The sequence below is a fragment of the Sander vitreus genome, chromosome 7, assembly GCF_031162955.1.
Source record: "Sander vitreus isolate 19-12246 chromosome 7, sanVit1, whole genome shotgun sequence".
Taxonomy (NCBI): Eukaryota; Metazoa; Chordata; class Actinopteri; order Perciformes; family Percidae; genus Sander; species Sander vitreus.
The window spans coordinates 26,074,140-26,094,419 of record NC_135861.1 but is presented as its reverse complement, the minus strand read 5'-3'; the positions used below and the strand labels follow the sequence as shown (position 1 = coordinate 26,094,419).

At 39.9% G+C, this 20,280-nt stretch overlaps 1 protein-coding gene across 2 annotated transcripts; it reads right to left on the bottom strand.

Moving 5' to 3' along the window:
* Positions 1-3,257: 3,257 nt before the first annotated feature.
* spats2 (spermatogenesis associated serine rich 2) lies at positions 3,258-20,029 on the bottom strand. Of its 2 annotated transcripts, none has more exons than XM_078255658.1 (13): positions 19,919-20,029; positions 17,267-17,553; positions 16,519-16,598; positions 15,625-15,733; positions 15,008-15,057; positions 14,648-14,870; positions 13,945-14,124; positions 13,618-13,753; positions 10,352-10,410; positions 6,395-6,504; positions 6,026-6,128; positions 4,086-4,231; positions 3,258-3,976 (listed from the first exon to the last, which is right to left on the bottom strand). In XM_078255658.1, exons 2-13 carry the CDS (start codon positions 17,289-17,291, stop codon positions 3,719-3,721), a joined length of 1,479 nt encoding a protein of 492 aa, XP_078111784.1. In that variant the 5' UTR covers positions 17,292-17,553; positions 19,919-20,029; the 3' UTR covers positions 3,258-3,718. The 2 variants fall into 2 exon arrangements, with proteins under 2 accessions (XP_078111784.1, XP_078111785.1); XM_078255659.1 differs by lacking the exon at positions 19,919-20,029 and adding an exon at positions 18,390-18,535.
* Between the last annotated feature and the right edge of the window lie 251 nt (positions 20,030-20,280).

Here is a 20,280-nt window from a genome sequence, read left to right as displayed (position 1 = left end):
TAAACTACCAAACTCTATAAAGTGCATAGACTAGCTCTACATTGACCAGCTACAACTGCAAAATGCTGCTCATGCATCCGTATTAACAATTATGTAATCTATCAATCCCAGGAGCCATTTTTTTTGCACGAGTACTTTAAATACATCTGCCGTTTTGCTTAAATAGGATGTGCAGACTTGTACTTGTAATGGAGTACAAGTAAACATACACTACATTGTTGTATTGGTTATGAGAAAGATATGAATAGTTTTCACTATTGCTGATTGATGAGGTCCTCCACCAAACCTCCCTCTAAAAAAATAAATAAATCACATTAAACATTGTTCTAAGAGTAATGGTGCCCTCTGCTGGCTGTTTCAATAGTTCAGATTGTTCTAGTTAATTCTCGTTACTGCATTTAATAATAATTAAAACTCAAAGTGATAGGTCACGTGCAGCACATAAGCAGGAAATATGTTGATAAATTACTGCAGCTGTATACCTCCATATCCCACTATTGTTTACCTTGTTAAACATAAGTGTAAAACATTGTAACCTCTGCTTCAGCTCCTGGTTTGCTTACTGACAGACCACTACATCAGAGTATAGCTATAAACATTTAAAAAAAAACAAAAAAAAAAAAACACACACAGTCAGTATTGCAAACTGTTTATTCGTAGTAAATAAAAAGTGTGCAATTCAGTGAGTGGGGAGAAAGAGAGGAGGGGGTGTTGGGGACGTTCGATGTCTTTGGTCCATACTCTGGTGGAGGGGACGTCAATGAATCAGTGGGAGACAAGAAAAGGCACTTGAGTAAACAGTTGTCTCAGAAAGGTTGTCTTGAGAAGGAGGACACAAGGTCTACTGGAAGAATGAATTAACTAAATGTCTAACCTCCATTATGCCTAATATGAATATCACATACAAAATGCCCCATGTGAGCACAAAATTATATAGCTACATATATGTATATACAGTAAGGAATCAGAAAATAAAGTAGTATAGGAAGAAAAGGTGAAGTGTTGGATATATCCCCTTTGGAATTCTTCACAGGCCGAGCAAAAAAACAAAAAAAACAACTAAAACGAACAGGACGAAATTATTTCTTTGGCGATAACCCAATATTCCTACAGTTTGGAATGTAAAACAAAAAAAGAGGTTAAAGTGAGGCAGACACAATCTACTCTCTTTGAGTCACGATTGAATAAATCCAGCCCAGAGATATACTGGAGTAAATGAAAACAAAACGAAAAAACCATCTGCAACTACTGACGATGAGAACCGCAGGTGTAGTGGGCGAGCCCAAAGAACGATGCTCGAAAACAAACTTCTACAAGCGACACAAAAAAAAAGAGATTTATGCTTTGTCGGAAGCGTTTTCAAACTGTAAGAGAATACGCGCATTTCCCAAAATGTCAAACTATTCCTTTTAGTCCAAACGTGCCATTATAGCATATATTCACCCAAGACTGCAAACAAGTTAACGCTCTTCTCCCCACAGTATTAACTAATAATTACTGTTTTTTTTTTTTTAATCTCTCAAATAAGAAGAAAAATCTCCCCATCATATGAAAACCCACAAGGAAACAAAAAATGTGTGTGTGTGGGGGGGGGGAGAACATGTTATAAATTCATGTTTTCCAAGTCTGCTCAAAGGAAGACCACATTATGGAGGAAAAAATGCAGCAATTATGTAACAACCAACCAGTCTGACATTACAGCCTTGCAGCTTCACATGCTGTATGTACATAACTACAAGAAGAGGCATCACAGGGGGTCCCTGTCCCTTAAATAAGAGCCCACTGCCAGAAGACAGGCCATGTCATATCATCAGCACTGAGGTACTCACCAGCTTTCTGTTAGAAGCCGTGGACACTACTCTGAGACATAACCCCAACAACAAACCTTAAAGCGTCGACTTGGCAGCCATAGAAAAAAGGAAGAAAAAAAAATAATATATATATTCTGAGTTCAATACAACCTTCTAATTCATTCATCGGTTTGATCAGTTTTACGTTCATGGATGGGATACACTGAGAATATAAAAAACGGGGAAGAACAGATCTTATTCTCACACATAATTATAAATCATCCGCTCTACGAGTACCATCGGTTTAGAAAGCCGTCATGATGCAGACATCTATGTCTCTAGAAAGGCAAATGTGAAGTCTCTCTGTGACTAAAGGCAAGCATGTCATTAATATGCCGTCCATGTGCATATAACAACGCAACAACACAAAGGAGAAACTGTGTGTGGAAGAAAATCCATTTGAATAATTGTCAAGGACTAAATATAGAACAGCATGTAGACAGTTTCCTTTGTTGTGAGTTTTGACATATTTTTTTAACAGTATTTTACAAAAAGTAATGAGCCCTCTCTTTGTTACAAAATAACAGACAGCAAGCCAACAACAGCACACACACGATAGCCATTGGCCAGTGGGAGGGCGACGCATCACTGTCCTAGGCAATATTTAAAGGAAAAGCTCCTCATTTTGAGAAATGTGCATCTTTGTTTTCTTGCAGAGAGTTAGATGAAAAGATTGATACCACTGTCACGTCTGCACGGTAAAATATGAAGCTATAGCCAGCAGCCGCTTAGCTTAGCATAGCTTAGCATAAAGACTGGAAACAAGGGAAACAGCTGGCTTTGCTCTGCCTGCCTGGCACATAGCAACCCCCCCCCCCCCCCCCCCCATAAAACCACAACTTATAGTTTTTACACTTCAGTTTTTGTATACAAAAAAAAAATAAAAACAAAATAGAAAGTGTTGATTAACTTTAGCTGCTGGCAGGCCGATTTTGTCATTGGTCAGGTAACAAAGTGGTTTGCACCTTATTCCAGTCTTTGTGCTAAGCTAACCGGCTGCTGTTGAAAGCTTCATATTTATCGTACAGACACGAGGGCGGTATCCATCTTCGTATCCAAACTCTTGGAAAGTTAGGGAACGAGCCATTTCTCAAATGTCGAACTATTCCTTTAAGGCGGCAACCTCTCTGTTCACAGAGTTACTCTCAAACACCTAGTCCTAGTGTTAACAAGTCCCCTATGGTTTGTAGCAGCCATACGAAAAGCTCTGGATTACAGTTTTGATATGCTTCATTTCTTTTTTTTTTACATTGTAAAGATTAATGATAGTCTGTAGTGTTGATTGCAGGTCTACTCTCATGATGACAAAAATCTCTGTAAATGCTAGAGCTGCTTTTGCACTTACACTACGCTTTCCACGGTGAAGGCATTGAAATGGTTCTGGGAGACGAGAAGATTTATTAAAAAAAAAAAAAAATAAATAAATCTGACGTGCAAATCAGAGAGCTGACATAAGCCACCGCAAAAATAGAAATAGAACTAAGAGCTCAACTTCAATAGTGCACAAATTGTTGCAGGTAATCATGGCGGTCTCTGGCAGACAGCTTAAATGTAGAAAATAATAACAGAGACTGGCAATAGCATAGCAATGAGATCTCTCAAAGGGAGCCTAAAGATAGAAGCGGTTACCTTAACCAGGATAGAAGAAATGCAAAAAGGACGAGCGATTACAGGACAGTGAAAGCGTTTCAAGTTTGATGTAGAGAGGTGGCACTACAGCTCGACTCACAGAAATATGTAAACTTGTATTCTATTCTTCATTGAAAGGAGTTAAGTAGAGGGGAAGAGTGTAGAAGGCATGGGGAGGCTATGGGGAGACGAGTGCAAGGGTTAGTAGATGGGTTTGATTAAGCACGGGGTTTCCAATGTCAGGGGCATTGCGTCCGCGGAGGCCTTTGGGGCAGCCCGTTATGAGAGGGTCGGTCTGGGTTGTAGGAGGATGTGGAGAAATGCTGGGGACCTCTGGAGCTGTGGGAGTGCTGCGAAGGACCAGAAAAGCCACTGTCACTCTGGTAGCGGTGGTTAGCACGAGCGGCGTTCCGGTCATGGTAGGAAGCGCCGTTATACCTCTGAGCACCCGAAAGATACCCTTGTCCCTGGAAAGTACGCCTGTTGCCTTGGAAAATCTGAGACGAGAATTGAAAGTCAGTGAGCGACTACGAATTACGCACATTGCTGAGGTAAAGTCAACTTCTTTGTGGTCTGAATGAAGACACAATTGCTTTCGCAGCTGACCTGTTTGTTTGGTGGAGGGCGGTGTTCACTGGGGGTGCTTTGGGTCTGGGTGGGAGGGGGCGTTTCCAGCTGGCTCGGGCTGGTGACAGAAGAGGATGTGGAGCTACAGCGGGACCGGTGGGAGTAGCCTGTATGCGGATGGTAAACTGTAAAAGAAACAAGGTCAATCACTAACAGTACAAGCTGGGTTAAAGTCTCTCAACTTTTGTCCAAGAAATCTTGCAGCGACAAAAGACACGCTGCGTCAACATTTATGAAATGAAGCAGAATGAAATGACATCTGAAATGACTCCAAACTGATACTACAGTATGAGATGATCATATATTAACGATCTAAGTGCACGGAGTGAAGCGCCTGGCGCAGGTGCGTTTAGGGCGTGTCCAAATCCACTTTTGCTAGTTTGACGGCGGAAAATAGGGTCCGTGTGGCGGGCGCATGGTTCAAAAGGGTTGTACTTAGTGTCTTCATTAATTCATAGGTGTTTTGGGTGTAACATGCAATAAACCAATCAGCGTGTCATCTCTATTTCCCTTTAAAAGCCAGGCGCGTTTGTACATTGGCGCATTGCTATTTATGATGGAGGATTTGCACCGTAATATTTTTATTTGTAATCTTTTGCATGTTTGTGTGCTGCTGCGCTTCCCTGTGTGTGTAACAAGCATAGTGTGTGCGTGCTGTGCACAAGCCTAGGGGCATTTTACTAATTTGCTGTTAAAATAACAATGAAATGCTGCGTTATTGACTTTAGACCAGGTTTTTGTTGGTCAATGGTGCAATCACTTCTCGCTGCCTCAAGATAGCAAGACGCCAAGAAATCACCTGAACACACCTCCCTGTAAGACCAGCACGCCCAGGGGCGCAAAGATGGGCGCAGGTGCATTTGCTATTTAAACGGCGTGGGCGCTGGACGGGAAATTGACAACTGCGTCGGTCTTAAACTAGCAAAGACACTTGCGTCGGGCTTTGCACCGCGCTGGGTGCAAGATAGGGCCCAGATTGTATGAGAACAGTGTAATAAAGGTTTGGTCAAAGTGTGACATGCAATGACCTATGTATGATATGTGGTCCAAGGACAAAAAGGTGGAAACAGAACCGTTTGCTCTATTAAAAAGGCTGCAAATGAATCAGTGTGCTCCCGTTTTTAACTTGAAGTCGGTCTGAGAAGCACCTGACAACTTAACAATCCTACTTTATGAGACAGATCCCTGCTTTAGTTCAGCTACGTTGTATCAATTGTACATTTGTTTGTGTTCCCCATTAACAATAGTGATTAACTATTGATTGCCGTATTACTTCATGACACGTTTATATGCAACCCAGAGGAAGATCAGTCAGACTGAAACATTGCTGAGAATATTAATAATTCCGTGGACAATATTTTGTGTGCCCATGCTTGGCATGTTTTTTTAAATTATTTTAGGTGCCAAAAATAAACCCTAGATGCCTGCACAAATGTAAGATTAAATTGTACCATTTATACATCAACCCTAAATGTTTTAAGTTTGGATTCTTATGATCTTCTGTTGTGGTGGGAAACGTTTCACCACAGAGAGCTGGCAGCTAAACCAACACTGACGCATTTGAGAAGATAAAGCATTTTTAAAAATTAAACAAAAAGGTTTCTGAAGGAAAAAAAAAAAAAAAAAAAAGTGTTTTATGTGTCTTTTGGTATTTTCAGCTTTAGCTAACATTTTGGTCTCGTTTTGACATCAGTGAGCCACTGTGAGTGTACTTCCAGTCTGCTGACCAATTGTGGACATGAGCTTATAAAATGCTGAAACTGAGCAGCTGAAAGGCTTGCTTTAGTGATTTGTGGGGAAGGTGTATTGTATCATTCAGGATTAATAAATAGAGATAAGGAGTATTTTTCCAGAGGTTTTCACTTTGAACCCATAAAAAAAAAAAAAGGTAAGCTAAATGGATGAAAATCATACTTTACCTGATCCAAACCCTAAGATGCTCGCCTTTAGCGGTTCAAGATCAAATGTAAATCTTACAGCTTTCCCAAGGTCCTCATCATATTTACGCTCACTCACAAAGTGCTGCAATAAAAAAAAAAAGAAGAGACAACGAATTATATTATATAAGCATGTCCAAAAATGCAGCTAAAATGTATTTTAAATTGAATTAGTTTTCTGCTTGTAATTCACCTTGAAAAATACAACACCACCACTGCTACAAATTAGCTTTTTAATTTGCTTTCAATTGTGGGTTCGACAATCGACGCCCGTTTCACATGTAGTTGGCTGCGAGTCAAACATTGTGAGAAAGAAACAGAGCGGCTGTGTTGTAAAAAAATAAAAAATACCTTGATGTCCGCACGTAGTTCGGTCAGCTGCTCCTCAGACATGGATGCTGACTGGTCGGTCAGCCGTCGGAGCTCCTCCGCTCTCTTCTGCCGGGAGTCCAAAATCCCCACTGAAACACAACAAATGTGATCTTTAACAGATGTTAACAAAAGGTGAACACGGTTTTATGAAACCAACAAGAAGACCTTCCATCTTTCTTGCGCATGGTGTCTCTGCTTCAGAGTGGAATACAAATTCGGACAGATTATGTCCAATTAAGGGGCTCTATGTAGGCTAATAATGAAATACCCTCATGTGCTATGTCTTCTACATGCCTGCCAGCGAGCTTGATTATGTTCATTAGCGATTAATCTGCTAGCTATTTTCTCAATTAATCGGTTGGTCTAGGAAATGTCATTAGCGGTTTCCTGAAGGTGGTGCCTTCAAATGTCTTCTTTTGTCCAAAAAAATAGTCCAAAACTTAAATTTACTTTTTTGTCACATAAAGAGAAAATCAGCAAACTGAACAGAACTGGCTTTAGAGAATATTTGGTATTATCCTTGAAAAGTGACAAATGATTAATCAATTGTTTTTAAAAGCTGCAGATTATTATAATTCTATTTTTTCCCCGTCCGTTTCTGTACTACTGATTTTCCCTGCAGTCCCAGTAGGTTTCATTTTCCCTGTCAGAACTCAGCTGTACTTTTTTTGATATGACCAGTTCAAAGTACAGTTGACTCAGCATCTAAAAAAAAAAGGTAAAACAAGGGTCAAAGATACAGCTATTTGCACATCAAGATACCATGCACACTGTCGTTCAAAAGTTTGGAATCTCCTGCCACAAAAGCTTGATTGAGTCAAGTCGGACGGCTGAGAGGACAACTCTACGTATACTTTTTAGTAGTCTTTCATGTTTTTAGGTTGTAGAAAGTCCTCTATACAAATAGGTTATTTAGCATGAAGGGTTTTTTTGTAACTAGAGAACAAATGCTGTACAATAGTTCCCTTTTCAAAAGTGAAAAGGGCAGAAAGAGACAAAGATACCTCTGAGCAACAGTTCAATAAGAATAGAAGCAATCACTAGTCACTGGTAAAAGAAACTGGAAGCTTAGCATCCAAATAATTCACTGTACTCGAGTACAGTACTTGAGTAAATGTAGTTACTTTCCACCACTGATTATGAACATGTGATGGGCATTTTTTCACTATTTTCTGACATTCACGCAGAAGTCTCACGGTTATATTTGATCATGCTATGTATTTTGATCAACATATCAAATCATTAACCTGTACATGTTTCTTCCAATTAAGAAACCTTCCCAAACCCAGGTCTGCAGTGTGACAATCTGAGCTAGATATGACCATTCACGCATCTATATCATCCCATCCTATAGCAGTTCCCTTTTCACCTGCCTCAGCAAGTGGACTAGGGTTGGGCATCGAAAACCAATTCCTACTTTGAATCGTTTCAAAAATTACGATCATTTCTTTATTGGAATCGTTTAGAGGATTTGGTTTCAAATCCGATCATCGCTTCCCAATTTAATATGCGCAAGTTTTGGTTTCCGAAGCGGCCAGGCGCCTTGGAGCACAGTAAGCAGCGCTCTAGTGTGGCTTTATTTTACGTTGAAAAAGCCCTGTAAAATTGCAAACCACCATTGAATCAAAATAAAACTTTACTCTTATTTGTGAAAATAGGAATGTGACCCGTTTCAACTCCACCCCTCAAAGAATCGGAATAGAGAATCGACAAGAACCGGAATCGAAAGGAAGAATGAGAATTGTTAAAATCCAAACGATGCCCAACCCTACCCTTGACCGTCTACAAGTTGTCTGTCTCAGCTCGACTCAGGCCAGCTGATGGTTTCGCTGCGTACGTAAGAGACGTCACCCGTTTCAACAGCCAAAAGAAATGTCAGCTGCTAAAGTCAGCTATAAACTATAGACATAAAATGATCCATAATCCATTTTATTTTTATGTTACAAACAGCTGGTCGAAAAGGCAGAGTTTTAGGCGGAGCCTCAACGACCGCCCGAAAGCACGGTAACGTTATATGGTCGAGTAACGAGTGTGACTGAAGAGAGAGAGAGCGCCCAGCGGCGTTCGAACAAGCCGTGACTCAGAAACAAAAAATGAGTTTTCGCCGATTCATCACTAGAAATGCAACTGCAGCAAGCATCTCAATATCACTAACGTTATCCACATTCATATTTAGACGAAATAACATATCCAGCTACAAAAAAAAAGCCTAAAAGTCGGAAGTTAGAACAGAAGTACAAAGAGGCGTTGCTATGGAGATGATACACCGTCTGGTCTCATAGTATTGGTGTGAACTGGCAGGTTTCAGAACGCTGCAGACCAGCTCGTTGCAAGTTTCAACTCGTCTAGTCACGAATCTTTGTTCTGAACTGGGCTTAATACATCCATGGACCGTGCCTTTAAAGGGGTGATAGAATGATTATATAGGGTATTTCACACTGTTCCTTAAGGTCTCCTAATAGGGTATGTAACATTGATTGGGCTGAAAAATGGCCCAGGTGCTATTCTATGGGGCCTAATGCATCCCTGTGGAATGGCTCTATTTGGAACGAGAGTTTTTCTTCCAAATATGGTATGCTCATGAATATTTAGATGAGCTGCGCACTGATTGGTTGAGCGAAGCACATACACATACAGTGGAGAAGAGACAGCAGGTCTCATATTTCTGCGAGACCTAGATTCACAAGACAAACTAGTCCCAGATCAGTCAGTGGCCTATGTAAATTTTGGGGCGTTACAAAGATAGAGCCAAATAAGGTTGAGGAGTTGACATCAACTTTTAGCTTTGTTGAAATTTGCCCGTTTTCAGCAGCAGTTTCCAAATTGTGAGATTTGCAGAGGAAAGCGGTGTCAATGGGACTTTGAGGTTCTCTGTATGTCCTTTTCACCCACCGAACTGTCGTAATTCAACTATGACAAGGTAAACTCGGTTTTGCATTCTATCACCCCTTTAAATAGGGACACTGTGGAACACCCTTCCTATTGTCTTACGTTCTGTGGTCTCTGTTGACACTTTTGAAAAGCAGCTCAAGACTCACTTCTTTAAACTCTCTTTACTTGAATTACAATATGCTGAACGATTATTATGAAAGTTTTGCTCAACGACACCAAAAATAAAGTGTCTACCACAGCTTTAAATAAACGCATTATCATTACTTTATAGACCAAATTATTCATTGATAAAATGAGATTTGCAGATTAAAGCGGTAATTAAAATAATCGTTGGTAGCAGCTACAGTACTCTTGCTTAGTAACACTGGTTACAAGGAATGGACTGCACTAATCAACACTGAAAACATCCTTTTTGTGGGGTTTGGATTCTTTGATTTTTGCCATTTCTATATCTACATTATAAATTTATCAGTTATATCTTTTCCTGCAGGAGATCAAAATGTTATAAAAGAAATGCATCAGTTAAACAAGTCTAACACAGGAAGGGGGTAGGTAGCAGGTACATTTTGAGGAAACCTGGCTTATGTAATGTCAAAGAAATACTAGTTTCTTCGCTTTCCTCTCAATTCCCCAATCACCTTGCACAAAGACAGCATTGAGTCTCCCTCGACACCTGACACTATTCACTTTGTCCAGGCCTGGAACACACAGCACTATACAATTGACAGAAGAAGACAGAATGGCCTACTTGTACAAATATGCAGTCTTGACTTGCTCTGTCATGACTGACACACACGCACGCACACGAATGCGCACGCCTGCACACACGGTATATCAGGACCCTGGGGGCACCACAGCAGTTCTGTAGAAACTGGGACACAGCTATCCCTTTTCCTACCTCTCCGGAAGTGATTCAGGTCATATTCTCCAGGCCCTCGAGTGAGGTCATAATTATATGTGAAGAATACTAACAGCTCCTGGGTGGTAAATAACAAGCTAAGTTTTGGTTTAGTCTACATAGTTAAAAAAAAATACAGTACTTACTGGCCTCTGCTTTCACTTTGTCCATCTCTCCCAGTAGAGTCACTTCTCGGTCCATTAAACTAGAGAGGAGGGGGTCATTTTTCATGAATCACTCCGAGATAAGAAGAAATATTATGAACACTAACTTTGAGCTGAATTTCCAATTACCACAAAACATCAGAAATACAGCAGGGTCAGTGAATAACAATGCAAAACAGCCAAGTGCAATACAATTCAACAGTTAGTTATTAATACATGAAAGGAAGTTCTATACTGTGTGATATTAGCAGTAAAGTATACTGCAGCTCTCCCTGGTGGCATATGAGTGCCATTATCAAATGATAAATCATAACCTTGAGAATTATTGTTATCATACCAATTTGATTTCTCAGCAGCTAAAAAGATACAAAAAAATTGAGCCCATTTGACCGTGGAATTCAGGGGTTTGCATCTGACATTTTCAAAATTTTCCAAAATAAGACAATATGACAACCACACCTATTTACGCAACAATTGGCCAGGTGTGCAGAGGTGATGGTATGCAGGTATTGACCTTCTCCCTCAGGCTCTCTTCCCCCTCCCCAAATTCTTTACACAAACACCCGTTCTTTCTTGCGTGTACAAACAAGTCAAACACCATGAATGGCTTTGATTATCCTAATTTCTTACTTTTTTTTGATCATGTAATGCAGCCAGAAGAAGGCTTCTCTATGTGGAGTGTTGTGCAACCGCATCTCAATCCGTGTGCGCGCAGATTTGTAAATCTTTAAATGCGTACTGAGATTTTTGAAAGTATACAGAAATCTGCAAATGTGTATTCAGAATCTCTGCATACATAATCAGATTTGTATATGTGTAGACAAATCTGTAAATGCATTCATACATCAGTAAATACAGACATATACACACACATATACATATATATATATATATATATATATATATATATATATATATATATATATATATATATATATATATATATATATATAGTGTGGCAATTAAGAACAGATATAAACCATGCATCTATTAAGAGAACTGATCCTGGTGCGGCTACTGGTGTTTCAGGATAGCACTCCATTTATACCAATAAAAGCTGTTCACTGGAAGCCAAAAACTTTTTCCACACTTCCTCAGACCTATACAGCTTTTTAAGACTTGATTAATTTTGGACCTGATTATACAAAGACCACTTTTGAGGTGTTTGACTCAGAAAATTCACTTCTTTTTGTAATGTTGGGGGGGAGGGAAGCATTTTAGGAAAGTGTGTGTGTGTAACATGATCCTGCTACCAACTGTGGCCACTACACCAAAATCCCCTCACAGTCCACAATGGTTCTTGGGAGGCTTGGTAGAAACACTTTAAACGGTGGGATGACACATTATTTGACCTAGTTAAAGCATGTTGAGCTTTTATCAGCCATGATCTCTCTCTACCTCTGGTGCAGCCTTTCTGAAGCCACAGCAGATACCCACGAGCGATGTCCAAAATTCACTTTTTTTAAATCACCAACCAAAAGGACTGGTGGATCCAAGGTTTTTTTTTTTCTTTTCTTTTTTTTAATTGGCCAAAATAGATATTTCCTTATTGTGTCACATTTACATTTGTTTCAGTACGATTCATTGAGATAATGACGTGTTATGTTGAATACAAACTAAAAGAAGAAACCAGCGCAAAGGTGAGAGAGAGAGAGAGAGAGAGAGAGAGAGACCGAGAGAGAGAGAGAGCCCCTTGCACTGTGCTGGCTTAGAAGTGAAAACAAAATGACAACAGTATTTCTTCAGTTTTATATTAATGGTTATAATAATAATAATAATAATAATAATAATAATAATAATAATCTACACTGTAGTTAGTCTATATTATTTGACTTGTCACATCAGAGGCGTCATAAAAAAGGTACTGGAGGTTCAACATATCTATCTATCTATCCAACGTCTGTTACCTATTATGCAAAGCAACCATCCCAGTGTCATCAAGTAGGACAAAGGTAAGAAAAATGCCCTTTTACACACTGATGTAACAGCAAAACCTACAAAAATGCAACGACATCCATAACGCTTTAGTAAACAAGCAACATGACCTAAAGAAAAAAAAATACAAGACAACTAGGCTTTTTCAACCAAATAGTTGCGGAAACTACTGAGCCGGAGGAACTAAGCTCAGGAATTTTTGCGCCTTCTTTAATCATTAGTAATCAGGGCTGGCCATCACTCACTGTTGCTTACACACTTCATAGATAACTACTAGCATATGTAAGAGAAAAATCACGGTTCACCTCTTCTTGGCTGTAATAATCAATTTAGGCCATGATAAGTCAGCAGGACGAGGACTCGACTCCAAAACCTTAATTTAGCCTCAGAAAAACACAAGCTTAAAGAGAGATGTCTGCATTCGTATGCATTCCTCAAATATATAGTTTTAATTAACTATAAAAAAAAAATTTTCAAAAGTATTATTAATACGGGTTGTATTTCATGTCATAGTGCCCAAGTTTCTGAACATTAGAAATACTAAAACATTTTTAGCACCTTGAACTATGATACAGGAACTACTGTAAATTCAGTGCCATGAGTTCCTTAAAAGCTTCTTGCAGTAGAAATGCCCTACAAGTGTTTGTGACTCACTTTAACATGCTTTTTAGAGCACTTGCAAATGACGTCATATGGTCATTTTCATATTGGCAACATTGTCACACAATTATTTACATAAAGCTCAGAGGTTGTTGGTTGCAGAGAGGGAGAGGTCAGTAAAGCAAAACTTGGAGGAGCGGCTTGTCACTAGAATGAGAATACGTCCATCGTTTATTCACCGAGAGATAAACCGCACACAGACTACACTGCTACGTTCACAGCTCTACCCATGTTAGATTATGGTGACTCTATATACAGGGTTGCTTGCAAGACAATTCTTTCAAAACTCAACACTCTTTACCATTCCGCTATCAGGTTTGCCACAAATCCCCCCCCCTTCAACAATACACACCACTGCACTCTATATTCACACTCCCCCCACCCTCCCCAACTCAGTCGCTTACATTTGGGCTGCAGCTGCCACTGTGTGCGCAACATGCAGTGTGTGTGTGTGTGTGTGTGTGTGTGTGTGGCTGTGACACTGTTTGTGACCTATGTACGCGAACCATCATGCAGCCCGTGTGCAGAGGACAACGAGCGCATGCCCGTCCTGCGGTCGGCTCACTGTCCAAATGCCCTCCACGTTGTTCTGATGCTCATACGCTGCGCTACAGCCATGACCAGAGGCACATTTTAAAAAGACATGTACTCACGAGCTCTGGAGCTCAGCGAACGTCTGCTTCATCCTCTTGATTGAGGAGTCCATCTCCTCCTTGACCACTATCCTGTAGCGAGTCAGTGAGGCGGTGCATCTCTGCAGGTCCTTCACAGAGCGGTCAATGTTGGGAGCTGAGGGACGGACATTAAACATGACTTAGGCACACGCTGAAAAAGAAGTGCTACGACACATTTTGTCCCAGATTAGGTTTAACACGTGCCTTGGTAACAGGTCATTGTGCATCATTAATCATTGTATTGTGATAAACTAAATGCAGGACCAGATCATTTTGGGAAGGTAAGAGGTATAAAAGGTGTCTAACCCATCTTCTTGACTCCTGACGATCCGTGCTCATCAGCGTTGGGTGGAAATGAGGAAGGGAGTGGATGTGAATTGGAGCCTGGCCTGTGTCGGTTCTTGTTGCCTCTGGGACCCTGGTGATTCCTCCCTCCTTGCTGTAAGGGGGGACTTGGAACGCTACCTTGACTTTCTGCTTCTGCACCTGTGAGAAGATGGATTAGTAGTTTATAAACCAACTTTCCCCAAATAACTGCTTAAAATAGAGATGAGCCAAAGTAGTCCGCAAGTCGGTCAGCAGCAGAGTATTAGACCGTTTCTTTTAAGATTCTCCAAGTGCAACATAAGTCATTGAAATACAGCAACAAAAGAGAAAATGGCAGGATTTGATATATGCAGTTACTAAAAGTAACCACATGGAAAAGCATTGGGCCTCACTGAAGAATATTTGATCCTTATTATAATCGATGGCCCCAAACTGCTATATAAGGCCACCTGTTCTGAGCAAGTTTCAGTCACAAAAATATTAAAAGTAAAGGCAACATTTTCAACAGAGCTGAGCTTCAACTTCTGCTGTGGGAAATCAGAAGTCATATTAGGGGGCCAAAAAAAATGAGAAGCAATGTACTCTGACAAAAATAAAGAAGGAAACATTTGATATAGTCAAAATGGGACATGACGTAACCCTGTCTTCTTTTGGCTTGATCATTTATAAGAGCTGAGATTACCGGTGGTTTCGGATGTAGCAGGTTCAGAGTCCAGCTCAGCTGCATCCAGGGAGGCAGAGTCCAGCTGTTCACTCAGAGAATCAAGTGACTCTACGTCCATTACTGATCCGTTGGCATGAAAGCCGTTGACCTCATCCTTGCCCTCCTCAGGCGATGCGGCCTCAGGTGGAGCAGGCTCGGCTGAAGCCTCTGGCTGAGGCTTGGGCTTCTTTTTCTTCTTGGGCTGGACATGAAGAGATATTAATGCCACTTTGAACATCTAACTTTAATAAGTACAGTAAATACTTTCAAATCTAGGGCGGACATGAGTATGCTTACTCAACAAAAAGGCATTCAAGATGCAGGCTTTCAGGTTCTCACCTTCTTTTTGCCGGTGACATTCCACTCCTTCAGGATCTCAACTGCACTGCCTGCATTGTAAATCAAACAATGACGAAGGTGATGCATGACAGACTCAAACCCTATCTCGATATCGGAATGCCCTGAGGTGGTGTTAAGATGCCGCTCAATAAGGAACAAAGCAGTTTGACGTATGTGGTACAACCTTCTTGTTCTAATTTTAAGCCTGCAAGTGATACAAATGACGCAAGCAGGCTTCTGTATGCAAATGACATGGCATGCACGAAAAGAAAAGGTTGTCAAGGTCACATAAAGCACAAGAAATGTGGGCGGCATGCCAGGTCCGACTTAAGTACAGTAAACAAGGTAGGGCTGGAAATTACAGTAACACCATCAGAGTATTTGCAGAAGTATGCAGGTAAAGTGCATCAGACAATACTAGCATAAAGGTTCTCTTAAATCTTTTCCTCATGTGGTGTGATTATCTACTTTTAAAAGGCAAACTTGTATAATTGTTCTAAAACATGCAATACTACTAGTTGTTTGGGGAGATCATGTAACTACAGTCAGTCACTTTTTAAGCAAGCTTTGAGGCCCATAATTCACATTTTTGAAGTCAAGCAGCAACATTTTCATACCTTCTAAGAAAGCTTGAACGGCCTTGTCAACACAGTTTTCGAAATGCTGCAACACCAGCACTATCTCATTGTTACTTTTGTTGGGCACAACTGCCCTGACGGCACTGATCTGTAAAAATAGAAAGAAGAAAGGAAAAAGTATGAGACGAACATCATATTGAATAGCTCAATGTGATTCAACATTCATGATTCCTCATTTAGTAATGTGTCTTTTTCTCTCTCTTTTTTCTTATATTATGTGTAAACAAACCACCAGCTCCAACGCAGATATTAACAATTTCATTTCTATTATTATTTGTTTTAAAAGAACCAACATATTTGTTAGCAGTTTGTGCTCTACTTTTTTCACTGCCACTTAGGTTCAGTGTAACTCAAAATGTGCTTTAAAGCATGGAAACCCCCCCACACACTGTTTTTATTTTTTATTACACTGCAGCCCCATTTTCTTTAAGCAGTTCCATTATAGATTAACAGCTTTAAAGAGGACAATGCTCGTCATTAGATTACATAATGATTTACCTTAAGCAAAATTATTGTTGAGCTAGTGAATATCTAAAATACTAGACATAGTGAACATCTAAATACTACACTTATAAAAAACTCCCATTAAGACTGGCTCTAAAATGTTGGATTTTTCCTTTAGCAATACTAGAACTGTTGCTCATGCTGACATCTTGTCCTCTTGCGTTTACTGGTTCCAAAACTGCTGTACAGAGCCCACAACTAATGAAACTGAATGTCAAAGCTTAGGAGCAACTCCCAACGACACAACATTTTTTTGACTTTGGGAGCAGATTAGGATCATGCATATTTCGATTTTATGTTTCAAAACCCTTTACTGAAAACCCCTGCAGTCTCTCTGTGTCAGTCACGTGCAGTGTGTATACGTCTTACCTTCTCTTTCATCCTCTCAGCTGTTCCTCCCTGGGACATGGCCATTTTTGAGCGTGTGTCAAACACCACCCCTGACGTATCTGAAAATAATATAACAAACTCCATCATCTGTTCAGGCCTTGAGTCCAATTTGCAACCCACTGTAGAGCACCATTTGCAAAACAAATGGGGGGCGGCCTCTAGCTCACCCTTTTCTGCGTGTCATCCCCTCTCTTTCTCTCCCCCTTTCCTGTCTATCCACTGTCACTATCGAATAAAGGGAAAAGCCCCCAAAAATAATCTTTAAAAATATATATAAAATAAAAGCCTACAGCCGAGTATGAAAAGGCAGGGTAAAGTCCGCAGTTAATCTACGGCCATTTAAAGACAAGACGGGGTGGAAAATAAAATGCTGGCAGAGCATTCTTGAAAAAGAAAATGCCTTGTAAAAGTTGTTTTTCCCGTGCATGAAAGTAGGTTAATGTCACTGTAAATGTCCACAGCTTTTCCCTTAACAGCTATTCAAATTCAGTGTAAAAAGTATTGCCAGCTGTTAGACCACCCTTTTGATTTTAGGACTAAATTAATTAACAGATATGCACAGGTTTATTTGTTATTTTATCTTAAGCTATGGTCTACCTGCAACTTAAACCTTCAAGCCATTAAAACAAACAAAACAAGAGAACAAAACAAATAAATATACAATACATACAATATAGATTTTTATTTTTCTAATTTCTTTAAAACACTTCAAAAAGTCAATACATACCCTTTGGGCTGTTTTTCTTTGCCATGTTGTCACACAGAGGTATCCAGGAAATGTTTGGTTGCGTACTTGCTCAAGACAGTATTAACGCTTCAAATGTGTTTAAGATGGTGGTCAAATAAGGGCTCCAAGAGTGGCCACTTTCCCACAGTTTTTCTTGTTAGACAAGATGCCAACAAGGCTCACAACTGGCAGGAGGGTTGGACGAATGAGGTTCCAATCAGTCCTCCATTCCCATTTAGGAAAAGATTTGGGGTTTCCTCTCGTTTCTCTACTAAGTTGAGCCAAATCTGTAGGGGGGGTCAAAGGGAGAAAAGAAAATTAAAATGGTTTTGCGCCGTGGACTAGAATGTAAAAAAGAAAAGAAAAATCCAAGTAATCGTCGCTATGCTGTACGAAGCAGAAAATAACAGATGGCAAATCTCCACTTTTGCAACATCTGAAAATATGAATGCAAATGAAATCCATTTCCTTTGGCTATGAAATATAAATGAAAAACAGATTTCAATAAGTTACTGTCCGTCTGGCAGAGCATTCTCAAAAGAAATCTGCAGTTAATTTTGTCCTTGGCAGAAACACTGCATGTAATAGTAGTTATTAAGACTACAGAGAACCCCATATCTGAAGGGGAGTTCCTTGTTCTCAGGTCTCTGTAGGAATGGCGGGTGATAATGTTGTAAGGGCTACGCAGAATATTCACAGTCTTGCATGTGCAGATGACAAGACAACTGTGTATCTAAGAATTTGACACATAGACAAATGCTTTTAATAGGCATGATCAAGAACCTTTTTTTTTTCATAGCCAAACTCTTAACCAACGGCACAAATGGTTTTTGACTATGTGCCTTTGGACACCGTTTCGCCTTGCAATGGGATTTTCATTTTTTAAACTGAAACTCTCAAACTGCAAATTCAAATGAAACTGAGAAAGATGACTAGCAGTCACACTAATAAGACAGAAAGGAGCGGTTTGTTTTAGGCAAATGTTTCAACCCAAAATTCAATAAAATGCAACTGTTGCCATTTCAGCACTTAACATAGCCGGAAAAGTAATACACCTGAAAGTCCCAAAACGTCTTGGAAATGATGCCATCACACTGCTGATTAGTCAATATTTGACTGGTACCTTAAAATCTCCTGCTGACTGCTGCTGCCCTGTCCAAGTCTGCTTCAATTATGTCCCCTGTAGTCTTAAAAATGCTTCAACCAGACCTGCAGCAATCTGGATTCATTTTATGGGCCAGCTGTTTCCCCACTTTTAGGTTTCTCTTTCTGACCCTGGTTCTCTAGAAAGGGAAACTTACAAGCTGTACAAACCCACACCCTGGTGATTAGGACTTTGCGTGCCAAACAGTCCTGATTCCACCACACCTCTACGGACGTCAAACTACACATCAGCACAGTCAACAAGTGACACTGCAGCAACCACTAGGATGCATTATGTTTATCAAGAGGGATGGTGCTTGAATCTTCAAGAGAGAGCCAGGTGTACTTGTGATGCAACACAGGAAAAGTGCTAACTCAGCACTCAAATGGAACTAAAAAAGCTGTTAGATAAATGAAGAAGATGGCACATTTAAAAGGTGAATGTGTAGACATCTAGAGGGGCTTCTTTCCCAGTAAAAAAATAGATAAGATACACCTTCATGATCCCCAGCTGTTGTTGCAGCAGTACAACAGAAACACCATACATTAAAACAGATCTGCATAGATATGCATAGAAAGTAAGTAACAGAAATAAATAAGGAGGTACATAAACTACAATAGAGTAAATGGCAGAAATGATAAACCATACAGAACATTTGGAGACAGATGACGTGTTAAAGTGACCGTGGTATGATTAATAGCAGCAGTCTTAATATAAAATGGTCAATGAAACATTAACTTAGTATAATATGGTACATTGTGAAATAGTGAGGGGAATGACACATAGTATAATGTGCAGTAGTGTTATCATATGAAATAGCATAATAAGCATCTTAAATAATATAGTAATTCAAAGTCCGTGCAATCCTGCTTGCTGCAGAAGTCAAATCAGCCTCCCGATTTTACTGCAAAATAGCTGTAAAAACATATCCTAATGTCCAGTTTCACTCAAGCTCAGGAAAAAAATACTTTAGCTTCCAGAATAACCATCAATTATCCAACTCCGTGTTAGCTAACTAACCCTATTCAATTCCTTATGAAACATCTGTTTGCAGCTTAACCAACCTTTACATATATTGCTAACTTCTAAGTGAATTTCAGGCTCTCCCGTTCAGTGTTTCTCATTTTACATAGCTAGTTGGCTGAAGTCCGGAGGTAATGTTAGCTTGCTAGCAGTAACAACCGTTATGTGCTTAGCTTTGCGGGGCTCTGGGTTAGTGACCGCGGTAATTTGCCATTAACGTTACATTCTCACAACAACACTGACAATTACTAAATGCAACATAAAGTATAAGCGCTGTCTTTAAGGACGGTCCTTTGAATGCAGCCTTAGCTAGTACGCAGCTAGCAGACTGCTTTTATTATTCAATGCTATGTTGTAACGTTAAAGCTAGCCATCCCTTAGCTACTCAACTTTGACGTTAAACAGCTAAACTAATACTAAATCATTAGTTATTAGATTAGTGACTGGCTCAATGTGTTAGTAGATAAACATTATTAAATACGTACTTGTGTTGGCAAGAAAACTGAACAGTAGATTCTGGAAACAGGTCACCGCAGCTTCCACAGCCAGCCGTCTTTAATGCCAAGTAGTCTCTAGTCTGCTGTGGGCATATTTTCCTCCTTCGGGGTTGCCAGGTTGGATTCAAAGAACCCCCCTTTTAAACCAAGAGTTTTACCAAAGGCTTGAGACCACGGTACTTCATTTATACAGTGGGGGAAGAAGTACGCATATGTTTTACTTAAGTAAAAGTAGCTATAACACTTAATAATAACCATCACTAATATATGGTAAACTGATTAAATGTGAGTTGTTAATTACACTTGAGTTAGTTATTTTACTGTTAATGTTACTAATTATGAGTGATGTT

Excerpts from the sequence above, each read along its gene's own strand:
- spats2 (XM_078255658.1), bottom strand. The coding sequence starts at position 17,291 with ATGGCAAAGAAAAACAGCCCAAAGG. Across the intron at positions 16,599-17,266 it reads AAAGAAAAACAGCCCAAAGG|ATACGTCAGGGGTGGTGTTT; the intron begins GTATGTATTGAC and ends TATTATTTTCAG. Across the intron at positions 3,977-4,085 it reads GCCCTCCACCAAACAAACAG|ATTTTCCAAGGCAACAGGCG; the intron begins GTCAGCTGCGAA and ends TTCTCGTCTCAG.